The sequence below is a fragment of the Oncorhynchus masou genome, chromosome 19 (assembly GCF_036934945.1).
Source record: "Oncorhynchus masou masou isolate Uvic2021 chromosome 19, UVic_Omas_1.1, whole genome shotgun sequence".
Classification (NCBI taxonomy): domain Eukaryota; kingdom Metazoa; phylum Chordata; class Actinopteri; order Salmoniformes; family Salmonidae; genus Oncorhynchus; species Oncorhynchus masou.
Window position 1 is genome coordinate 2,401,228 of NC_088230.1, and position 23,518 is coordinate 2,424,745.

At 48.1% G+C, this 23,518-nt stretch overlaps 1 protein-coding gene across 1 annotated transcript in view; it reads right to left on the reverse strand.

Annotated features, from left to right (window-relative positions):
• LOC135505713 (1-phosphatidylinositol 4,5-bisphosphate phosphodiesterase beta-4-like) overlaps window positions 1-23,518 on the reverse strand; it is a 115,926-nt gene that overhangs the window by 39,443 nt on the left and 52,965 nt on the right. Inside the window, exons 26-38 of the mRNA XM_064924775.1 lie at window positions 19,002-19,206; window positions 12,717-12,799; window positions 10,778-10,931; window positions 10,634-10,686; window positions 10,342-10,407; window positions 8,511-8,626; window positions 8,300-8,375; window positions 8,055-8,101; window positions 7,732-7,860; window positions 7,319-7,420; window positions 4,527-4,584; window positions 3,489-3,575; window positions 3,305-3,341 (exon numbers count right to left, since the gene is read on the reverse strand). Coding sequence (XP_064780847.1) covers window positions 3,305-3,341; window positions 3,489-3,575; window positions 4,527-4,584; window positions 7,319-7,420; window positions 7,732-7,860; window positions 8,055-8,101; window positions 8,300-8,375; window positions 8,511-8,626; window positions 10,342-10,407; window positions 10,634-10,686; window positions 10,778-10,931; window positions 12,717-12,799; window positions 19,002-19,206 — 1,213 coding nt within the window. The remainder of the gene's footprint in view (window positions 1-3,304; window positions 3,342-3,488; window positions 3,576-4,526; window positions 4,585-7,318; window positions 7,421-7,731; window positions 7,861-8,054; window positions 8,102-8,299; window positions 8,376-8,510; window positions 8,627-10,341; window positions 10,408-10,633; window positions 10,687-10,777; window positions 10,932-12,716; window positions 12,800-19,001; window positions 19,207-23,518) is intronic.

Consider the following 23,518-nt stretch of genomic DNA (forward strand, 5'->3'; position numbering starts at 1 on the left):
TTGGTTTTGTCTGATTGGTATCACCTGTTTCTTGTTTGGTTGTTAGGGTAGGGTTATATATAGTTTGTTCAGCCCGCTTCTGTTTCGTGCGGGCTTGTTCGTCTGTTCTAGTTTTGAGTGTATTTTGTTTGTATTTTGGGTTTCGCGCTGTCCGTTAATATTTCTGATCATTTGTTTTCCTACTTTTGTTCATGTTATTTTTCCGGGACATTAAAGCGTGTTTTTTCCCACATCTTTTGCTCTCTGCGCCTGACTCCACACCTCCTCACTCATTTGCCGTAACAATTATATATAATCAAGTTGATGGTACAGTCACATATCCCGGCACCTACATAAAGCTGAGTGACTCACTCATTCATGGCTTTAGATCAAAATAAAACATTCTTTCTGATAGTCTTTAATAATTAAATGTTTTGGTTATCCTGACCTGGACAATATATAAAGTATTATAATAGCCCACCATGGGCTATTAACAGGACAATATACCTTTACCAACACATCTCTGTAGTTTGATACATTGTGCAAGGCAATTGATCAAGATTAAAAACTTTGTGGATGGGGCCTTTCGAGTGGCGCAGCGGTCTAAAACACAAACTGCGTTGCTACAAACGCTGGTTCAAAACCCGTGCCGGCCACCCCCGGGAGACCCACGAGGCGGCCTTAATTTAGAATCCTCCAATCCTCTCAATGTAATTATTGGCGGAGAGTCACGTCATTGAAAAAAATATTTTTAGATATACTGTAGGCCTACCGTAAGGCGAAGTTTGTCTCACTAGTGTTGAGTAATGTGCTGTTAAAAGTAGTGTGGGTCTTATTGATAAAAAAACCCATATTGAAGTTAGAAGCAACAGGATTTGAAGCAATAAGTATTTCAGCATCGTTTCGCTCTGCTCTGAAACAAGCATGGGAACTGATCTTGATAAATCAATGAGATTTTGATTTTTACTGACTCTCCGTTTGGGTATTCGTTACACTACAATTAGGGTGTGGAAATGTTATGCTCTTAGAACTATAGCCTACTCCCGACCGTCACGTTGTAAAACGCCATATTTTCCTAACGGAGTGGTGCAGCGGTTTAATACACGGTCTAAGAGACACAAACTGCGTTGCTACAGATGCTGGTTCGATACCTGTGCCGGCCGCCACCGGGAGACCCATGGGGAGGCTTTTGGTTTCTCTTCCTCTAAAAACAGAAATAAACAATTCTGAATAACAAACTGGCTTTATACACAAATTAGTGAGAATGTCTCATCCCATGTTCAAGAATGGCCTTTTTCCTCGCTCACTCTAGGTTAAATGAAAACCAAATAATCTCGAAAATATATATATATATATTTTTACCAAAGCGATTATTATGACTATTAATTAATTTAAAATTATATTAAAGCCCATTAGATATTCTCACAGACCACATTTGCTACAACAAAAAATACCCCTTAGATATTAACTTCTTGGTGACAGGGGGGCAGTATTGAGTAGCTTGGAAGAACAAGGTGCCCAGAGTAAACTGCCTGCTACTCTGTCCCAGATGCTAATATATGCATATTAGTAGTAGTATTGGATAGAAAACACTCTGAAGTTTCTAAAACTGTTTGAATGATGTCTGAGTATAACAGAACTCATATGGCAGGTCGAAAACCTGAGACAAATCCAACCAGGAAGTGGAAAATCTGAGGTTTGTAGTTTCATTTAAGTGATTGCCTATCCAATATGCTGTGTCTATGGGGCCAGATTGCACTTCCCAAGGCTTAGAATAGATCTTTAGAAAGTTGTTTGAGGCTTCTATTGTGGAAGGGTGTCGAATAAGAGCTGTTTCAACAAGTGGACTAGGCTGAGGCCAATCAGTTGTTTACTGCGCGGTCACGCGGGCCTTCTTTTTCCTCTGTAATGAATACGCTATTGTCCAGTTGGAATATTATTGAAGATTTATTATAAAAAGACCCTAAGGATTGATTGTAAACATCGTTTGACATGTTTCTACAAACTGTAATGGAACTCTTGACTGATTTTGCGCTCGCGCATTGTGCCTTTGGAAGAGTGAACTAAACGTGCAAACAAAATGGATGTATTTGGACATAAATATGGACGTAATCGAACAAAACAAACATTTCTTGTGGAAGTAGGAGTCCTGGGAGTGCATTCCGACGAAGATCAGCAAAGGTAAGTGAAGATTTATAATGCTATTTGTGACTTTTGTTGACTCCACAACTTGGCGGGTAACTGTATGGCTTGCTTTTGTGGCTGAACCGGTTCTCAGATGACTGAATATTGTGCTTTTGCCGTAAAGCTTTTTTAAAATCTGATACAGCGGTTGCATTAAGAACAAGTTTATCTTTAATTCTATGTAAAACATATATCTTTCATCAAAGTTTATGATGAGTATTTCTGTTATGATGTGGCTCTCTACAATTTCTCCGGATGTTTTGGAGGCATTTCTGAACATGGCGCCAATGTAAACTGAGGTTTTTGGATAGAAATATGAACTTGATCGAACAAAACATTCATGTATTGTGTAACATTGAGTCCTGGGAGTGTCATCTGATGAACATCGTCAAAGGTTCTGCTTTTTGTGAAAATGGCTGAATGCTTTCTGTGACTAGTTCCTGACCTAACATAATGGGGTGTTCTGCTTTCGCCGAAAAGTTGGATTAATGAGAAGTGTTTCTTTAAAATGGTGTAAAATACTTGTATAGTTGAGGAATTGTAATTGTTTTGAATTTGGCGCCCTGCAATTTCACTGGCTGTTGGTGAGGTGGGATGCTAGCATCCCGAACAATCCCAGAGAGGTTCATTTAGAATCCTCCATGCTCTTATGCTCTTAGTATTGTAGCCTCCTCCCGACCGCCACGTTGTACTGCGCCATATTTTCCGTTCCATCCTAACGGAAACCCTGATGGTTTAGTTTTTCCTGTAATAGAAACACCTTAATATTAATCAAATTAATTCAGCTAAATTTCTTAAAATCAATCCCATATACTTTGTTCTTGCAAAAAAGGTTTTACATTCTATAGTAATGCAAATATTGAAGACTTTCAAATGCTTCTCAAAGTTGCCCTCTGGTGGTCAAACTAGCACTAACTAGCATTAATGGTAAAAATGGCTGACAATTAAATAGCATGCCATAGAATTCTGCAGCAGCCCGCAAGGTGTGCTGCAGTATGATGCAACTTTTAGAGGAGGAACCACTGTATTGCTTGATTGGAGAAGGGTACATTGAGAGAAGGATGGTGTATGAAAAGAGGGAAGGAGAAGATGAGAAAGAGGGGTCAGAGGTTAGGAAGATGGGACGGATGGAAGCGCCTACCTTGACACTGTTTATTGGCATGATGTGATTTCAAAAGCTGTGCAAAAAAAGCAAATCATATTATAAAAGGATGAGAGAGAACATACATGTAACATACATGTACAGGCCATGATGAAATGACGACAAACAATGCAACTATGATTTACTTGTGTGCTAATCTGATCCTAAATCAGCGGTGAGTTACCTGCTCATTGAACTTGTCCAGTTCCTCTAGCTGTTCTTTCTGAGACTTCTCCAGTGTCTCCATCTCCTTCTGATGCTTCATAGCCAACTAGAGATGGAGGGAGGGAGGCAGGGACAACAAATATGGAGGGAGGAGAAAGACAGAGGAAGGAGAAAGATTTGATTTATTATTTTACTCACTTTTATTTATTCAGGGGAACCAAATTGAGACCAGTGTCTCATTTACAACGGTGCCCCGAGGACACAAATTACATCAAAAACAGCAACAGCAGAAATATAAAAAACTACAAGACAGCTATAAATACATTACATCAGGTTATTACAAGTAATAATAGTCAATTGAAACAATAACACACTTCAGTGAACTCATTTAACAATAGGGTTCTAAACTGCCAGGGAATCCAGGTGTAATTTGTTTTGTAAGGTGTTCCACAACCGTGGTGCATTAAAACTAAAGGCCTTGATCGGAAGTCCCATAGGGCGGCGCACAATTGGCCCAGCGTCATCATGAGTAGGGGGCTTTACTTGGCTCATCGCACTCTAGCGTCTCCTTGTGGCGGGCCGGACGCCTACAGGCTGACGGCGGTCATCAGTTGAACGTTGTTTCCTCCGACACTTTGGTGCGGCTGGCTTCCGGGTTAAGCAGGCGGGTGTTAAGTTGTGCGGTTTGGCGGGTCATGTTTCGGGGGACGCTTGACTCGACCTTCGCCTCCCGAGCCCATTGGGGAGTTGCAGCATGAGACAAGATCGAAATTGAGGAGAAAAAGGGGGTAAAATCACCAAAATAAATAAATAAATAAAAGGCAGATTTACCTTTGTCTTTGTGGAGACAAGCGGGACCTCAAGAGTTAACCAACCCTGCAAACGGTTTTGGTATCTCTTTTTTTTTCAAGAGGGAACTTAGGTATGTTGGAAGCTTGTGGAGCAAGAGATGGAAGGGAGGACTAAGAGAAATTTACATCAACATGTATCGGCTACGCAAACAATTACAAGGCTAAGGCCTTAGTTTATTAGAATTAGTAGAAGATAGAACACCAACCCTTTTCCTCTCCTCAAGGAACTTTTTGGTGTTGCTGCTGTTCAACTCTCTAACTCTCCTGTGAAGAGAACGAGAGTGAGATTATAAGATTATAATAATTCATCAAGAAGTACAGATACAGTGTAGGCCCTTTCCTGCAGTCAAATGACCACATCGCCCTCTAGTGGCCTCATGGGTGGAATATCAGTAACACATTTGATCATTTCATCATTAATAAACATATACCTTTTTTAAATGCAGAAAACTCTTTTGTTATATTTCAGTCTTCTGTGATGTATATGAAGTGTAATATTAGGATACAAACTCAAGACTGAATACATTTCAACTCTATATCTGATGTGCTACAGGCGTCTTTTTTATGCCTATAACCATGAGTGTGAGGTGTATACTTTGTTTTCAAAGTAGATGTGTTTAAGACAACCAAGAAACACTTTGTGTGACCCTGATTTAGCTCCCTGCAGTAAAGGGATATTAAAGATGGAACCCACAGTAGATGTGTTTAGACAACCAAGAAACACTTTGTGTGACCCTGATTTTAAAGATGGAACCCACAGTCACTGCAGTAAAAAGGGATATTAAAGATGGAACCCACAGTAGATGTGTTTAAGACTACCAAGAAACACTTTGTGACCCTGACCACTGATTTTAAAGATGGAACCCACAGTCCCAAGAAACACTGTGTGACCCTGATTTAGTAAAGGGATATTAAAGATGGAACCCACAGTAGATGTGTTTAAGACAACCAAGAAACACTTTGTGTGACCCTGATTTAGCTCACTGCAGTAAAGGGATATTAAAGATGGAACCCACAGTAGATGTGTTTAAGACTACCAAGAAACACTTTGTGTGACCCTGATTTAGATGGAACCCACAGTCACTGTGTGACCCTGATTTAGTAAAAAGGGATATTAAAGATGGAACCCACAGTAGATGTGTTTAAGACTACCAAGAAACACTTTGTGTGACCCTGATTTAGCTCACTGCAGTAAAGGGATATTAAAGATGGAACCCACAGTAGATGTGTTTAAGACAAAGAAACACTCTGTGTGACCCTGATTTAGCTCACTGCAGTAAAGGGATATTAAAGATGGAACCCACAGTAGATGTGTTTAAGACTGAAACACTCTGACCCTGATTTAGCTCACTGCAGTAAAGGGATATTAAAGATGGAACCCACAGTAGATGTGTTTAAGACTACCAAGAAGTAAAGGGATATTAAAGATGGAACCCACTTTGTGTTTAAGACCCTGATTTAGCTCACTGCAGTAAAGGGATATTAAAGATGGAACCCACAGTAGATGTGTTTAAGATTTAGCTCACTGCAAGAAACACTTGTGTGTGACCCTGACCCTTTTAGCTCACTGCAGTAAAGGGATATTAAAGATGGAACCCACAGTAGATGTGTTTAAGACAACCAAGAAACACTCTGTGTGACCCTGATTTAGCTCACTGCAGTAAAGGGATATTAAAGATGGAACCCACAGTAGATGTGTTTAAGACTACCAAGAAACACTTTGTGTGACCCTGATTTAGCTCACTGCAGTAAAGGGATATTAAAGATGGAACCCACAGTAGATGTGTTTAAGACTACCAAGAAACACTTTGTGTGACCCTGATTTAGCTCACTGCAGTAAAGGGATATTAAAGGGATATTAAAGATGGAACCCACTGCAGTAAAGGGATATTAAAGATGGAACCCACAGTAGATGTGTTTAAGACTACCAAGAAACACACCCTGTCTCACTGCAGTAAAGGGATATTAAAGATGGAACCCACGGCAGTTGTTATTGTGGAACCCAGTAAAGGGATATTAAAGATGGAAACAGTGAGATGTGTTTAAGACTACCAAGAAACACTTTGTGTGAAGAAAAAGGGATATTAAAGATGGAACACTTGTTGACAAAGCAGAGGTGGGGAGCACTGGAGGAGCGTTGGGCAACAAAAAAGAAGAAGATTGCAGTACATATGCTACTGTTTTATCGCGTGTGTAATGACGTCCGAGGGTTTAAGAAAAAAACACTGTTGATTTAGTTGTTTGCAGTAACTTCTTTGTTGTTGTAATATCACAACAGGACGTGGCAGGTTCACTCACTGTTAAGGACTCCATCTTTAAGGGGGGTACATGGGGGATGCGTAAGACCTACATAGTATATATTCATCCTGACATAACCTACAGGCCCAAAATAATGGAAACGCTTGAGTAAACGAGGGATACAAAGTACACTGAACAAAAATATAAACGCAACATGCAACAATGTCAAAGATTTTTACTGAGTTACAGGAAATAAGTCAGTTGAAATAAATCCCCCCACACAGACGCCTCACAAGTCCTCAACTGGCAGCTTCATTAAATAGGACCCGCAAAACACCAGTCTCAACGTCAACAGTGAAGAGGCGACTCTGGGATGCTGGCCTTCTCGGCAGAGTTGCAAAGAAAAAGCCATATCTCAGAATGGCCAATAAAACGACACACTGGACATAAAAAGACACTGGACAGATGAACTCTGCCTAGAAGGCCAGCATCCCGGAGCCGCCTGTTCACCGTTGTCGTTGAGACTGGTGTTTGCGCAAACAGTGTGGCTAGCTCAAACGCTGACTGTTGCGTCAATCGAAACTGGACCTTCTAAATAAGCGTTCTAATCCGACGCGCCAGGGACCACTGTAGAATGATCACCCCCGTTTGTTGGAACGTGTGAAAAGGTTCAGCGTTTCCTTTATTTTGGCAGTTCCATGTATATTCTCCATGCAGTATAGGTCAGTGAGTGATTAGTTGGCGCGGCAGCGTGACCCACCTCTCCCTCTCGGCCTTGTTCTTGATGGTCTTGTCCTGGCTGATGGCCTTGCTGTTCTCCATGGACGTCTTGGCCTGGTTGGCCCGCATCTCCTTGCTCTGCCTGAGAGGGAATGAGACAACAAACAAGGCCTGGTAAGGACCCTCATCAAGTACACCTGACAGGGCAAACTCACAGCTCAAAGTGCCCAAGATGGGTTCACATGTCAGATAATTAAGACACTCAAGGACATTCAGGGACATCACGCCTATAAAATAATGCATGCGTGGTGTCCCAAGGAAAATCTCAGAATTTCCCGGTTTGAGCAGTAGGGTCAGTTGTTCTGGCTGTGTGTTACAGTTCCTGGACCAGTTTGAGATTCAGTGTTTAGTTTGTGCGCCTTGCACATGCGTGTGCGCGTCTCTCTCTCTCACCGTTCGTGGATCAGTTTGAGCGAGAGAGTCTGTTGTTCCTGGACTCCACTCAGTAGTTTCTTGAGGTTTTCACACTGCTGGACCACGTGGATGTCCTTCATATCCTGCTCAATACTGCTGTGGGAGTTGATCATCTCTGACCACAGGATCCTTAGTGTGTTGGGCTGTGATGTCCTTCACCTGTAGGCCACAGGATACACACTTACACCCTAAACATGTATACATTATATCATCTCTGACCACTCCTTAGTGTGTTGGGCTGTGATGTCCTTCACCTGTAGGCCACAGGATACACACTTACACCCTAAACATGTATACATTATATCATCTCTGACCACTCCTTAGTGTGTTGGGCTGTGATGTCCTTCACCTGTAGGCCACAGGATACACACTTACACCCTAAACATGTATACATTATATCATCTCTGACCACTCCTTAGTGATGTCCAACACCATAAACCCAGCAGTACAATCATATACATTCCAATGAGGGAGAACTAGAGTGAAACTGAATCACTTTTTTCCACTGCTCTCCGAGATGTTTGCACGCCGGACATTGCAAGGTTACCTTGGTTTTGTGGTCTGTGGTCAGGTTCTCCACTTTACTCTCAGTCTCCTTCTTCAACTCCAGACAGTTGTTTTCTCTGTAGGACGACAGAAAGATACAACATAGCGTTGTGCTAGATATCCCAGAACGAATGTTTAAGTTCAATGCCTCTTTCAGCCTTTCATTATCATTAATTGGTTGACTGACTGGTCTTTCAGGTCCTGATATTTACCCTCGCTTCTTGATGGCCTTCTCCAGCAGCTTCTCCTGTGTCTGCTTCTCCTTGTCGTGCAGAGCGATCATCTTGTCCACCTGGGTGCAGTGGGACTTCTGCATGATGGTGCAGTCCTGAAACGAAACACCACATATTAATGACGATATCAGAACTGAGATAGCTTGGCCCAACCTTTCTTAATCAAGTCATTTAGCATTGCAGTCAGCCAAACCATATAGCAAAACACAACATCAGGACATATGAAACACAATGTGTTGTAAAACATCAGGAGAACATATGAAACTGACTGGGTACATGTGTTGTAAAACATCAGGAGAACATATTAAACTACTGGGTACATGTGTTGTAAAACATCAGGAGAACATATGAAACGACTGGGTACATGTGTTGTAAAACATCAGGAGAACATATGAAATGACTGGGTACATGTGTTGTAAAACATCAGGAGAACATATGAAACGACTGGGTACATGTGTTGTAAAACATCAGGAGAACATATGAAACGACTGGGTACATGTGTTGTAAAACATCAGGAGAACATATGAAACGACTGGGTACATGTGTTGTAAAACATCAGGAGAACATATGAAACTACTGGGTACATGTGTTGTAAAACATCAGGAGAACATATGAAACTACTGGGTACATGTGTTGTAAAACATCAGGAGAACATATGAAACTACTGGGTACATGTGTTGTAAAACATCAGTAGAACATATGAAACTACTGGGTACATGTGTTGTAAAACATCAGGAGAACATATTAAACTACTGGGTACATGTGTTGTAAAACATCAGGAGAACATATGAAACTACTGGGTACATGTGTTGTAAAACATCAGGAGAACATATGAAACTGACATGTGGTACATCAGTGAACATATGTAAAAAAACATCAGGAGAACATATGAAACGACTGGGTACATGTGTTGTAAAACATCAGTGGAACATATTAAACTACTGGGTACATGTGTTGTAAAACATCAGGAGAACATATTAAACGACTGGGTACATGTGTTGTAAAACATCAGGAGAACATATTAAACGACTGGGTACATGTGTTGTAAAACATCAGGAGAACATATGAAACGACTCGGTACATGTGTTGTAAAACATCAGGAGAACATATGAAACTACTGGGTACATGTGTTGTAAAACATCAGGAGAACATATGAAACTACTGGGTACATGTGTTGTAAAACATCAGTAGAACATATGAAACTACTGGGTACATGTGTTGTAAAACATCAGTAGAACATATGAAACTACTGGGTACATGTGTTGTAAAACATCAGTAGAACATATGAAACGACTGGGTACATGAGTTGTAAAACATCAGGAGAACATATGAAACTACTGGGTACATGAGTTGTAAAACATCAGTCAGTATCATAACTGTTATACAACAGAACAGGCGAAGACGGCAGACTGGTTGCTATGGTAAACCCTACAAGAGTTCATCTCTTTTGTGTACGAACCAAAATATATATATTTTTAAACACACAGGCTGTTGCATGAGACGGGATTTCATAAGGACAGAGGTATTAGTGATTGAAGTCCAGCTAGTGTGTGTGTGTGTGTGTGTGTGAGGGGGGGGGTCATCTTAGCAAGCCTCTGGTGAGATCAAAGAGAAACATTGTCCATCTTAGGCTACATGATGCTGTGGGTGTGCGTGTGTACGTGTATGAATGTGTGTGTGTTTGTGGGGGCAGGGGTCAGGGGTCAGGCTACAGTGGATGATGAAAAGAAAGGACCTCAGAATGAATGATCTGTCCTGGTCATCGCTCTGGGATCTGTCAACAGAGGAGCTTCCTAAAACATCAACCCACCTTGGCGTGCTTCTTCTTTAAAGAGTTCAGATCTTTCTGCTGCTTCTTAGTCAGTTTAAGGTACGTCTGAGGAGAGAAAAAACGGGTTATTGGAGCGAGACTGAACTGGCTAAATCAAAAGGACAGCAAGCTAAAAGACACAGACTGTGTGAGGAATGACAGTGCCACCCCCCTGTTTCTCCTGCAGGACCACGAGCTGATGAGAAACGAATAAACCGCAGAACCACTGGGAAAGGTGCTGTGGAAACCACAGGAACTGTGATGGTTATGATTAGAGGTGAGCTAGTCTTACCTTCATCTGTTTCAAGTCATCAATGTTCACATGCGGCACGAGGGTGTTTGTATCTACAAAAGAGAGAAATGGAAAACGTCTCAATTGTACCAATGCTAGGTCTCAGATTGTGTGTGCGCATGTGTGTGTATCTGTGTGTCGTACCCTTCTTGGTCTCCGTGGTGTTGTTCTGGGCAGACTTAGAGGACTGAGCCGGGTCCGAGCTGGTCTGTGGCGTGACGTTGGTCTTCACGTTGGCGTTCACCTTCCCTTTCTTGTCGTTCTTTGAACTCTCGTTTGGCACGTCCGCTATGTCACTCTGGAAGAGCGGGAGGGGGAGGAGAGAGGGAGGGGGAGGAAGAGAGAGGGAGGAGGAGAGAGGGAGGGAGGGGGAGAGAGAGGTAGGGAGGGGGAGAGAGAGGGGAGGGAGGGGAAAGAGAGGGAGGGGGAGGAGGGGAGGGGAGGAGAGGGAGGGAGAGGGAGGGAGGGGGAGAGAGGGGAGGGGAGGGAGGGGGGAGGAGAGGGGGGGGAGGGGAGGGAGGGGGGAGGAGAGGGTGAGGGGAGGGGGAGAGAGGGAGGGAGGGAGAGGGGGAGGGGGAGGGAGGGAGGTGGGGAGGAAGAGAGAGGGAGGGGAGGAGGAGAGAGAGGGAGGGAGGGGGAGGAGAGAGAGGGAGGGGGAGGAGGGAGGGAGGGGAGGAGGAGAGAGAGGGGGGAGGGGAGGAGGAGGGGGAGGGAGGGGGAGAGAGAGGGAGGGAGGGGGAGGAAGGGAGGGGGAGGGGGAGGAGAGAGAGGGAGGAGGGGGAGGAGAGGGGGAGGGGGAGGAGAGAGGGAGGGGGAGGGAGAGAGAGGGAGGGGGAGAGGAGAGGGGGAGGGGAGGAGGAGAGAGGGAGGGGGGGGGAGAGAGAGGGAGGGAGGGGAGAGAGAGGGAGGGAGGGGGAGGAGAGGGAGGGAGGGGGGAGGAAGAGGAGGGAGGGGGAGGGAGGGGGGAGGGAGGGGGAGAGAGAGGGAGGGAGGGGGAGAGGGGGAGGGAGGAGGGAGAGAGAGGGAGGGGGAGGAAGAGAGAGGGAGGGGGAGGGGAGGAAGAGGAGAGGGGGAGGGAGGAGAGAGGGAGGGAGGGGAGGAGGAGAGAGGGGGGAGAGGGAGGAGGAGAGAGGGAGGGAGGGGGAGAGAGAGAGGCAGGGAGGGGGAGAGAGAGGGAGGGAGGGGGAGAGAGGGAGGGGAGGCAGAGAGAGGGAGGGGAGGAGAGAGGGATGAGGGAGGAGGAGGAGAGAGAGAGGGAGGGGGAGGCAGAGAGCGGCAGAGAGAGGACCAGATGGAAATCGGCAGAGATTGCAGATGTCGAGATTGAGAGGCAGAGAACATTTTCTTATCCAGGCAGAGAGCGGCAGATGATGTAGTGCGCTGAGCCAGAGAATGGAAGAGAGAGTGGGTATAGAGAGAGGCAGAGAGAATAGTGATTGATCAAACAGGTGTCGGTACCGTTTCAATCAGAGAGGCAGAGAGAGGCAGAGAGATAGAGAGAGGCAGGCAGAGAGAGGCAGAGAGCGGCAGAGGAGGGCAGAGAGAGTGGCAGAGAGAGGCAGAGAGAGAGGCAGAGAGAGCGGCAGAGAGAGCGGCAGAGAGAGGCAGAGAGAGCGGCAGAGAGAGGCAGAGAGAGGCAGAGAAAGGCAGAGAGCGGCAGAGAGCGGCAGAGAGAGAGGCAGAGAGAGTGGCAGAGAGAGAGGCAGAGAGAGCGGCAGAGAGAGGCAGAGAGAGCGGCAGAGAGAGGCAGAGAGAGCGGCAGAGAGAGGCAGAGAGAGGCAGAGAGAGGCAGAGAGACCGTCTCAGGACCATCGATGGAAATCTTTCTCACGCACTTTGCAAAAACGTCAGTATTGCATTTCCATATAGATGTCGAGATTGAGTGATATTTGACCTTTTCACCTAACTCACCCCTAAGAACATTTTCTTATCCAGGGACCTTACATTAGACATGTCCCACACAGTGATGATGTACTGTGTGCGCTGTAGCCAAGAATGGAACAGCTGGCTACAGTGGGTATACAGTACGAGGCTAACAGAATCAATAGTGATTGATCAAACAGGTGTCGGTATGTCCGTTTGCAATCCCCAGAGCTCTCATCTGGTCCGCTCTCTTCTCTGCTATGGACAGGAACTTCTTCGGGTCCGACAGGGCGTCCACGATGGCTAGGGAGAAGACAGGAGATTCATCAATAGGCTGGACTATACTAGGGCCGGGACGATACCGGGCATTGCGATACTCGTCGGTATCGTGGCGAGGAAACAAAACACAAAGGGGATTTAACTTCTTTATGTTGTTCTCCAGAGTCACGTGTATTTATTTTCCAAGCTATAGCACGCAATATTGGACAGGCAGCAGGTTTTTTAAAGGACCGAAGAGTTCGGTTTACTTCGTGTTTTCAGTTTTGCCATTTGAAAAAAATATTGCGATAACTGGTATCTTGGACGGACTGAGAACACACAGGAAAAGACTGTGACGATGTCCAAGTTGAGGTGCTTGGACTGATGACAGGAAAAGACGTGCTGCCCATGTCCAAGTTGAGGTGCTTGGAGAGGTCTGATAACTCCACAGGAAAAGACTGTGACGTGCTGCCCATGTCCAAGTTGAGGTGCTTGGAGAGGTCTGATAACTCCACAGGAAAAGACTGTGACGTGCTGCCCATGTCCAAGTTGAGGTGCTTGGAGAGGTCTGATAACTCCACAGGAAAAGACTGTGACGTGCTGCCCATGTCCAAGTTGAGGTGCTTGGAGAGGTCTGATAACTCCACAGGAAAAGACTGTGACGTGCTGCCCATGTCCAAGTTGAGGTGCTTGGAGAGGTCTGATAACTCCACAGGAAAAGACTGTGACGTGCTGCCCATGTCCAAGTTGAGGTGCTTGGAGAGGTCTGATAACTCCACAGGAAAAGACTGTGACGTGCTGCCCATGTCCAAGTTGAGGTGCTTGGAGAGGTCTGATAACTCCACAGGAAAAGACTGTGACGTGCTGCCCATGTCCAAGTTGAGGTGCTTGGAGAGGTCTGATAACTCCACAGGAAAAGACTGTGACGTGCTGCCCATGTCCAAGTTGAGGTGCTTGGAGAGGTCTGATAACTCCACAGGAAAAGACTGTGACGTGCTGCCCATGTCCAAGTTGAGGTGCTTGGAGAGGTCTGATAACTCCACAGGAAAAGACTGTGACGTGCTGCCCATGTCCAAGTTGAGGTGCTTGGAGAGGTCTGATAACTCCAATGGGCTTCCGTCGTCGTTCAAAGGCTAAACACAGGCGATACCCAGAAAGACACGCAAAAGAAGACAACATTCTAATATATACCTGGGCAGGTATACGTTTGAGTAGATATTATGGAAGCCTACTGCAAAAGATGGAAATTGACGCCGGCTCAATTTGGATACAGAACATTCACGCATCCAATCAACACTGCCCTGGGAGTGGCTTAACGACTGGCCGGACCATGGGTTGTCGTCATAATGACTGGCCGGACCATGGGTTGTCGTCATAACGACTGGCCGGACCATGGGTTGCCGTCATAACGACTGGCCGGACCATGGGTTGTCGTCATAGGGAGTGACTTAACGACTGGCCGGACCATGGGTTGCCGTCATAACGACTGGCCGGACCATGGGTTGTCGTCATAGGGAGTGACTTAACGACTGGCCGGACCATGGGTTGTCGTCATAACGACTGGCCGGACCATGCCCCTGAGAGTGGCTTAACGACTGGCCGGACCATGGGTTGTCGTCATAACGACTGGCCAGACCATGCCCCTGGGAGTGCCTTAACGACTGGCCGGACCATGGGTTGTCGTCATAATGACTGGCCAGACCATGCCCCTGGGAGTGCCTTAACGACTGGCCGGACCATGGGTTGTCGTCATAACGACTGGCCGGACCATGGGTTGCCGTCATAACGACTGGCCGGACCATGGGTTGTCGTCATAGGGAGTGGCTTAACGACTGGCCGGACCATGCCCCTGAGAGTGGCTTAACGACTGGCCGGACCATGGGTTGTCGTCATAACGACTGGCCGGACCATGCCCCTGGGAGTGGCTTAACGACTGGCCGGACCATGGGTAGTTGTCGTCATAACGACTGGCCGGACCATGGACCATGACCCTGGGAGTGGCTTAACGACTGGCCGGACCATGGGTTGTCGTCATAACGACTGGCCGGACCATGGGTTGTCGTCATGGCTTAACGACTGGCCGGACCATGGGTTGTCGTCATAACGACTGGCCGGACTGGCTTAACGGACCATGGGTTGTCGTCATAACGACTGGCCGGACCATGGGTTGTAGTCATAGGGAGTGGCTTAACGACTGGCCGGACCATGGGTTGTCATCATAACGACTGGCCGGACCATGCCCCTGGGAGTGGCTTAACGACTGGCCGGACCATGGGTTGTCGTCATAACGACTGGCCGGACCATGCCCCTGGGAGTGGCTTAACGACTGGCCGGACCATGGGTTGTCATCATAACGACTGGCCGGACCATGCCCCTGGGAGTGGCTTAACGACTGGCCGGACCATGGGTTGTCGTCATAACGACTGGCCGGACCATGCCCCTGGGAGTGGCTTAACGACTGGCTGGACCATGGGTTGTCGTCATAACGACTGGCCGGACCATGGGTTGTCGTCATAGGGAGTGGCTTAACGACTGGCCGGACCATGGGATGTCGTCATAACGACTGGCCGGACCATGCCCCTGGGAGTGGCTTAACGACTGGCCGGACCATGGGTTGTCGTCGACTGGCCGGAACGGGACTGGCCGGACCATGCCCCTGGGGAGTGGCTTAACGACTGGCCGGACCATGGGTTGTCGTCATAACGACTGGCCGGACCATGGGTTGACTCCGTGGGTTGTAACGACTGGCCGGACCATGGGTTGGCCGGACCATGGGTTGTCGTCATAGGGAGTGGCTTAACGACTGGCCGGACCATGGGTTGTCGTCATAACGACTGGCCGGACCATGGGTTGTCGTCATAACGACTGGCCGGACCATGGGTTGTCGTCATAACGACTGGCCGGACCATGGGTTGTCGTCATAGGGAGTGGCTTAACGACTGGCCGGACCATGGGTTGTCGTCATAACGACTGGCCGGACCATGCCCCTGGGAGTGGCTTAACGACTGGCCGGACCATGGGTTGTTGTCATAACGACTGGCCGGACCATGCCCCTGGGAGTGGCTTAATGACTGGCCGGACCATAGGTTGTTGTCATAACGACTGGCCGGACCATGCCCCTGGGAGTGGCTTAATGACTGGCCGGACCATGGGTTGTTGTCATAACGACTGGCCGGACCATGCCCCTGGGAGTGGCTTAATGACTGGCCGGACCATGGGTTGTCGTCATAACGACTGGCCGGACCATAACCCTGGGAGTGGCTTAACGACTGGCCGGACCATGGGTTGTCGTCATAACAACTGGCCGGACCATGACCCTGGGAGTGGCTTAACGACTAGTCAATCTTGCGTATCTCCATGCCGGCGTCTGTCTAGAAGTGGCTATTACACTAGCTCTGCTACCATCATCATTTGCTCTGTGTCATTACTTCTGATGTAGAATACACTGTAGGGCAGGGCACCCTGAGGGAAGGAAGGAAGGAGGGAAGGAAGGAAGGAAGGAGGGAGGGAAAAAGGGAAACCCAGTTTGTGCCCTTTCCTCCGTCTCTCCTCCTCTTCTTCTCCCTCTTTCTTCCTCTTCCTCGCTTTTCTTCCCTACCTCTCCCGTTTTTCTATTTCTCCTCTGTTCACCTCCCTCTCGCCTTCCCTGTTCTCCAACTCTCCTCTCCCGTCTCCCCTCTCTCATCTCCTTCCCTCTCCCCAGATCCTTCTGCATCCACTTCAGTATCTACTATGAATACATTGAATGCAGATATAAATTGGACCTTGTGTGTGTGGTATGAAAGAGATAGACAAAGGACCAGCTGAGGAAGGGACAATGGAAGCTCATATTCCCAGCACATGCACACACACACACACACACACACACACACACACACACACACACACACACACACACACACACACACACACACACACACACACACACGGGAGGTCCATTCAGTATGAACTAATACGATCTCCATACTCAAGTGTTAATAACTGAATAATATAGATGTCAATAAAGTTCAGTAGCACACATCTGTATTGTATTTAGGCCAATAGGGGTTCACACACACACACACACACACACACACACACACACACACACACACACACACACACACACACACACACACACACACACACACACACGGAGGTCCATTCAGTATGAACTACATCTCCATACTCACAATAACTGAATAATATACGTCAATAAACTTCACAGCACACATCTGTATTGTATTTAGGCCACACTCACACACACTCACACACACTCACACACACTCACACACACACACACACATACACCCACACACACCCACACACACACCCCCACACACACACACACGTTATGGACCTACAATTAATTTACATTCAAAATCCTATTTTCCATAACACGTAAACCTAAACCTAACCCTTACCATAACCCTTACCCTAACCCTTACCACAACCCTAACCCTTACCATAACCCTTACCCTTACCATAACCCTATCCCTTACCCTAACCCTTACCATAACCCTAACCCTTACCCGAATCATAACCCTTACCATAACCCTAACCCTTACCATAACCCTAACCCTTACCATAACCCTTACCATAACCCTAACCATAACCCTAACCCTAACCCTAACCCTAACCATAACCCTTACCATAACCCTAACCCTTACCATAACCCTAACCATAACCCTTACCCTAACCCTTACCATAACCCTAACCCTTACAATAACCCTAACCCTTACCATAACCCTAACCATAACCCTTACCATAACCCTAACCCTTACCATAACCCTAACCCTAACCCTTACCATAACCCTAACCATAACCCTTACCCTAACCCTTACCATAACCCTAACCCTTACCATAACCCTAACCCTTACCATAACCCTAACCATAACCCTAACCCTAACCATAACTCTTACCATAACCATAACCCTAACCCTTACGATAACCCTAACCCTTACCATAACCCTAAACCTTACCATAACCCTAACCCTTACCATAACCCTAACCCTTACCATAACCCTAACCCTAACCCTAACCCTTACCATAACCCTAACCCTTACCATAACCCTAGCCCTTACCATAACCCTAACCATAACCCTAACCATAACCCTTACCCTAACCCTTACCCTAACCCTTACCATAACCCTAACCGTAACCCTAACCCTTACCATAACCCTAACCCTAACCATAACCGTAACCCTTACCATAACCCTTACCATAACCATAACCCTAACCCTTACGATAACCCTAACCCTTACCATAACCCTAAACCATAACCCTAACCCTAACCCTAACCCTTACCATAACCCTTACCATAACCCTAACCATAACCCTAACCCTTACCATAACCCTAACCCTTACCATAACCCTAACCCTTACCATAACCCTAACCATAACCATAACCCTAACCGTAACCCTAACCTTAACCCTAACCATAACCCTAACCCTAACCCTTACCATAACCCTAACCATAACCCTAACCCTTACCATAACCCTAACCCTTACCATAACCCTTACCATAACCCTAACCCTAACAATAACCCTAACCCTTACCATAACCCTAACCCTTACCATAACCCTAACCTTTACCATAACCCTTACCATAACCCTAACCCTTACCATAACCCTTACCATAACCCTTACCATAACCCTAACCCTTACCATAACCCTTACCATAACCCTTACCATAACCCTAACCCTTACCATAACCCTAACCCTTACCATAACCCTAACCCTTACCATAACCCTAAACCTAACCCCTTACCCTAAACCTTACCCTAAATCTAACCCCTTACCCTTACCCTAAACCTAACCCTTACCCTAAACCTAACCCCTTACCCTAAACCTAACCCCTTACCCTAAACCTAACCCCTTACCCTAAACCTGACCCCTTACCCTAAACCTAACCCCTAAGCTTAAAATAGCTTTTGTCCTAATGGGATTTGGGAAAAGTCCCCACGAGGGAGAATTTTCCTCATTTTACTATCCATGTGTGGGCATTTGAGGATTTTAGGTCCCCCAGAAAGATAGAACATATACACACACACACACACACACACACACACACACACACACACACACACACACACACACACACACACACACACACACACACACACACACACACACACACACACACACACACACACACACACACACACACACACACACACACACACACACACACACCCACAGCGTCTTCTGCCCCTAACCTACGTCAGTGTATTAGCAAGGGAGTGTGTGTCAGTGTGTGTCTCCTCACCTCCGAAGCCTTCGGGTACGTAGGTCTTGAGTACTATGTTACAGAAGACAGTGGGTAAAGACAGAGGCTTGTTCCCTTCGTTGCGTAGAGAGATGTGTCTGTATCCTGCCTGTAGACCCTCCAACGGCAGAATCCTCTGACCTATCAGCTTATTATTGTCATCATACACAGCTATGCGCAGCACAGCCAAGTCTGGCAGAATCACCTGGGTGAGAGAGAGGAGGGGAGAGAGAGGGAGAGAGGGGAGGGGAGAGAGGGGAGGGCAGAGAGGGGGGGGAGAGAGGGGGAGGGGGAGAGGGGGGGGAGAGGGGAGGGGGAGAGAGGGGAGGGCAGAGGGGAGAGGGGAGGGCAGAGAGGGGGAGGGGGAGAGAGGGAGGGCAGAGAGGGGGAGGGGGGAGAGAGGAGGAGGGGAGAGAGGAGGAGGGGGAGAGGGGAGGGCAGAGAGGGGAGGGGAGAGAGGGGAGGGGAGAGAGGAGGAGGGGGAGAGAGGGGAGGGCAGAGAGGGGAGGGGAGTTAGGGGGAGGGGGAAAGAGGTGAGGGCAGAGAGGGGGAGGGGAGAGAGGGGGAGAGGGGGAGGGCAGAGAGGGAGAGAGGGGAGGGCAGAGAGGGGAGGGGAGAGAGGGGGAGGGGAGAGAGGGGAGGGCAGAGAGGGGAGGGGAGAGAGGGGGAGGGGGAGAGGGGGGAGGGGAGAGAGAGAGAGAGGAGTGGGGAGAGAGGGGGAAGGGGAGAGAGAGGTAGAGGGGAGAGAGGGGGAGGGGAGGGGAGAGAGAGGGGAGAGGGGAGAGAGAGGAGAGAGAGAGAGAGAGAGAGAGAGAGAGAGAGGAGAGGGGAGAGGGGGAGAGAGGGAGAGGGAGAGAGGGAGAGGGGAGAGAGGTAGAGGGGAGAGAGGGGGAGAGAGGGAGAGGAAGGGGGGGGGATAGAGAGAGAAGAGAGAGAGGGGAGAGAGGAGAGAGAGGAGGAGAGAGATAGGGAGAGAGAGGAGGGGAGAGATAGGGAGAGAGAGAGAGAGAGAGAGAGAGCGAGAGAGATGGAGGGAGTTCAGATGAATTCCACTAGAATGAGTGAAAGTATATACAGTAGAAACATATTATGAGGACTGGATTTTCATTCAGCACTTTATAAGTCGCTCTGGATAAGAGCGTCTGCTAAATGACTTAAATGTAAATGTAAATGTATATAAGAGGAATGCACACACACACGTGAATGAACACACACGTGAATGAACACACACGTGAGAGAAATTCGCAGACGGATACAGAACAGAGATGATAATAGTATATACCCAGCAGTGATGATAACATACTGTAGCTTGGCTTTATACTGTATATGTTTAGAACAATAGCCCATAGACAAGGACATTACCAGAACCATCAACTCATCAGCAAGCAGGGAATGTGTGTGTGTGTGTGTGTGTGTGTGTCTATGTGTGTGTGTGCTCGTAGAATGGCCTTGCATTTGGAGATAAGAGAAGAGTGAGGGGAAGAGAGGGATGAATAATAATGGAAGGAGAGAGGAGGTGAGAGATAAAGGAGAAGAACAGTCAGGAAATATAACCTGTGTGTGTGTGTGTCTGTCTATGTGTGTGTGCATGTCTAAACATGTAATTGTCTGTGTATAAGTGCGTGCACCTCTGAATGTATTTTTCCAGCACCCTGTGAGATGGCCCTCCTGATGACAGTGTGTGTGTGTACGTCTCCCGAAGCACTGCGGCAGCAGGCTGTGATTGATGGTGTGTGTTGGAGCTGGAGTCACAGTCATGGCTGAGAGACTTCTTATTCTGCTGAGAGCAGCACTATCACACACACACACACGCCCGCGCACGACCAGCCAGTCTCCCCCCTCACATTTGTATCCCCCCCGTTCTATTGTTCTCCACATCCTTCTCCTTTTCCATTCTACCTTTCTCCTCCATCTCTCCTTTATTCTTTCTTTTTCCTTCTCTCCCTTTCTCCCTGGTTCGCTCCTTTACCCTCCTACTCTTTTCCTTTTCTCCCTGGTTCCCTTTTTCCTTCTCTCCCTTTCTCCCTGGTTCGCCCTTTCTTTCCTTCTCTCCCCCTTTCTCCCTGGTTCGCTCCTTTACCCTCCTACTCTTTCCTTCTCTCCCTTTCTCCCTGGTTCGCTCCTTTACCCTCCTACTCTTTCCTTCTCTCCCTTTCTCCCTGGTTCGCTCCTTTACCCTCCTACTCTTTCCTTCTCTCCCTTTCTCCCTGGTTCGCTCCTTTACCCTCCTACTCTTTCCTTCTCTCCCTTTCTCCCTGGTTCGCTCCTTTACCCTCCTACTCTTTCCTTCTCTCCCTTTCTCCCTTTCTCCCCCTCCTACTCTTTCCTTCTCTCCCTTTCTCCCTGGTTCGCTCCTTTACCCTCCTACTCTTTCCTTCTCTCCCTTTCTCCCTGGTTCGCTCCTTTACCCTCCTACTCCTTCTCTCCCTTTCTCCCTGGTTCGCTCCTTTACCCTCTTCTCCTTCTCTCCCTTTCTCCCTTTCTCCCTGGTTCGCTCCTTTACCCTCCTACTCCCTCCTACTCTTCCCTTCTCTCCCTTTCTCCCTGGTTCGCTCCTTTACCCTCCTACTCTTTCCTTCTTCCCTCTCCCTTTCTCCCTGGTTCGCTCCTTTACCCTCCTACTCTTTCCTTCTCTCCCTTTCTCCCTGGTTCGCTCCTTTACCCTCCTACTCTTTCCTTCTCTCCCTTTCTCCCTGGGTCGCTCCTTTACCCTCCTACTCTTTCCTTCTCTCCCTTTCTCCCTGTTTTACCCTCCTACTCTTTCCTTCTCTCCCTTTCTCCCTGGTTCGCTCCTTTACCCTCCTACTCTTTCCTTCTCTCCCTTTCTCCCTGGTTCGCTCCTTTACCCTCCTACTCTTTCCTTCTCTCTTTCTTTACCCTCCTACTCCCTTCTCTCCCTTTCTCCCTGGTTCGCTCGCTCTTACCTTTACCCTCCTACTCTTTCCTTCTCTCCCTTTCTCCCTGGTTCGCTCCTTTACCCTCCTACTCTTTCCTTCTCTCCCTTTCTCCCTGGTTCGCTACCTTTCCTTCTCTCCCTTTCTCCCTGGTTCGCTCCTTTACCCTCCTACTCTTTCCTTCTCTCTCTCTCTTATCCCCATTCTGTCGCTCAGTGCACTGTATATCTGTACCCTTCTCTTCCTCTATTTGCTCTCTTCTCTCTTTGTCCTGCCTTCTCTCTCATAGTATGCATCTGTTCCCCCTTCTCCCCCCTCGTTCTCTGCAGTAAAGACACACTGACTAGTTCTGAGTACCACAGGGCCGTCAGCTCCACCCCAATCAACCCCAACTCTCCCTCCCTCCCTGCCTCTCTCTCTCTCTCCCTGCCTCTCTCCTTCCCTCCCTGCCTCTCTCCCTCCCTGCCTCTCTCTCTCCCTCCCTGCATCTCTCCATCCCCGCCTCTCTCTCCCTCCCTGCCTCTCTCTCTCCCTCCCCGCCTCTCTCTCCCCCCCCGCCTCTCTCTCTCCCTCCCCGCCTCTCTCCCTCCCTCCCCGCCTCTCTCTACGAGTAAACCGCCATGCACCTCTGAACTATTAGTTGTCTCTACCATCCTATTCCAACTCATGTTTTCTGTTCCCTCTTTCCTGTACCATTCTAAATACGCGCTTTCCTCTTCTCTCCTTTCTTCTTCTCTATTGTCAGGCATTTCTTCAGTCTCTCAAATCCCTTTGTCCTCCTCTTCCACCCCTCTGTCCTCTCCCATCCCCCTCTCCTCTCCTATCGTCTTCCCTCCCTCTCTTGTCCTCTCCCATCCCCCTCTCCTCTCCCCTCCTATTGTCTTCCCTCCCTCTCTTGTCCTCTCCTCTCCCATCCCCCTCTCCTCTCCCCTCCTATCGTCTTCCCTCCCTCTCTTGTCCTCTCCCATCCCCCTCTCCTCTCCCCTCCTATCGTCTTCCCTCCCTCTCTTGTCCTCTCCCATCCCCCTCTCCTATCGTCTTCCCTCCCTCTCTTGTCCTCTCCCATCCCCCTCTCCTCTCGTCTTCCCTCCCTCTCTTGTCCTCTCCCATCCCCCTCTCCTCTCGTCTTCCCTCCCTCTCTTGTCCTCTCCCATCCCCCTCTCCTCTCCCCTCCTATCATCTTCCCTCCCTCTCTTGTCCTCTCCTCTCCTCTCCTATCATCTTCCCTCCCTCTCTTGTCCTCTCCCATCCCCCTCTCCTCTCGTCTTCCCTCCCTCTCTTGTCCTCTCCCATCCCCCTCTCCTCTCCCCTCCTATCATCTTCCCTCCCTCTCTTGTCCTCTCCTCTCCCCTCCTATCGTCTTCCCTCCCTCTCTTGTCCTCTCCCATCCCCCTCTCCTCTCCCCTCCTATCGTCTTCCCTCCCTCTCTTGTCCTCTCCTCTCCCATCCCCCTCTCCTCTCCCCTCCTATCGTCTTCCCCTCCCTCTCTTGTCCTCTCCCATCCCCCTCTCCTATCGTCTTCCCTCCCTCTCTTGTCCTCTCCCATCCCCCTCTCCTCTCCTCCCCTCTCCTCTCGTCTTCCCTCCTCTCTTGTCCTCTCCCATCCCCCTCTCCTCTCGTCTT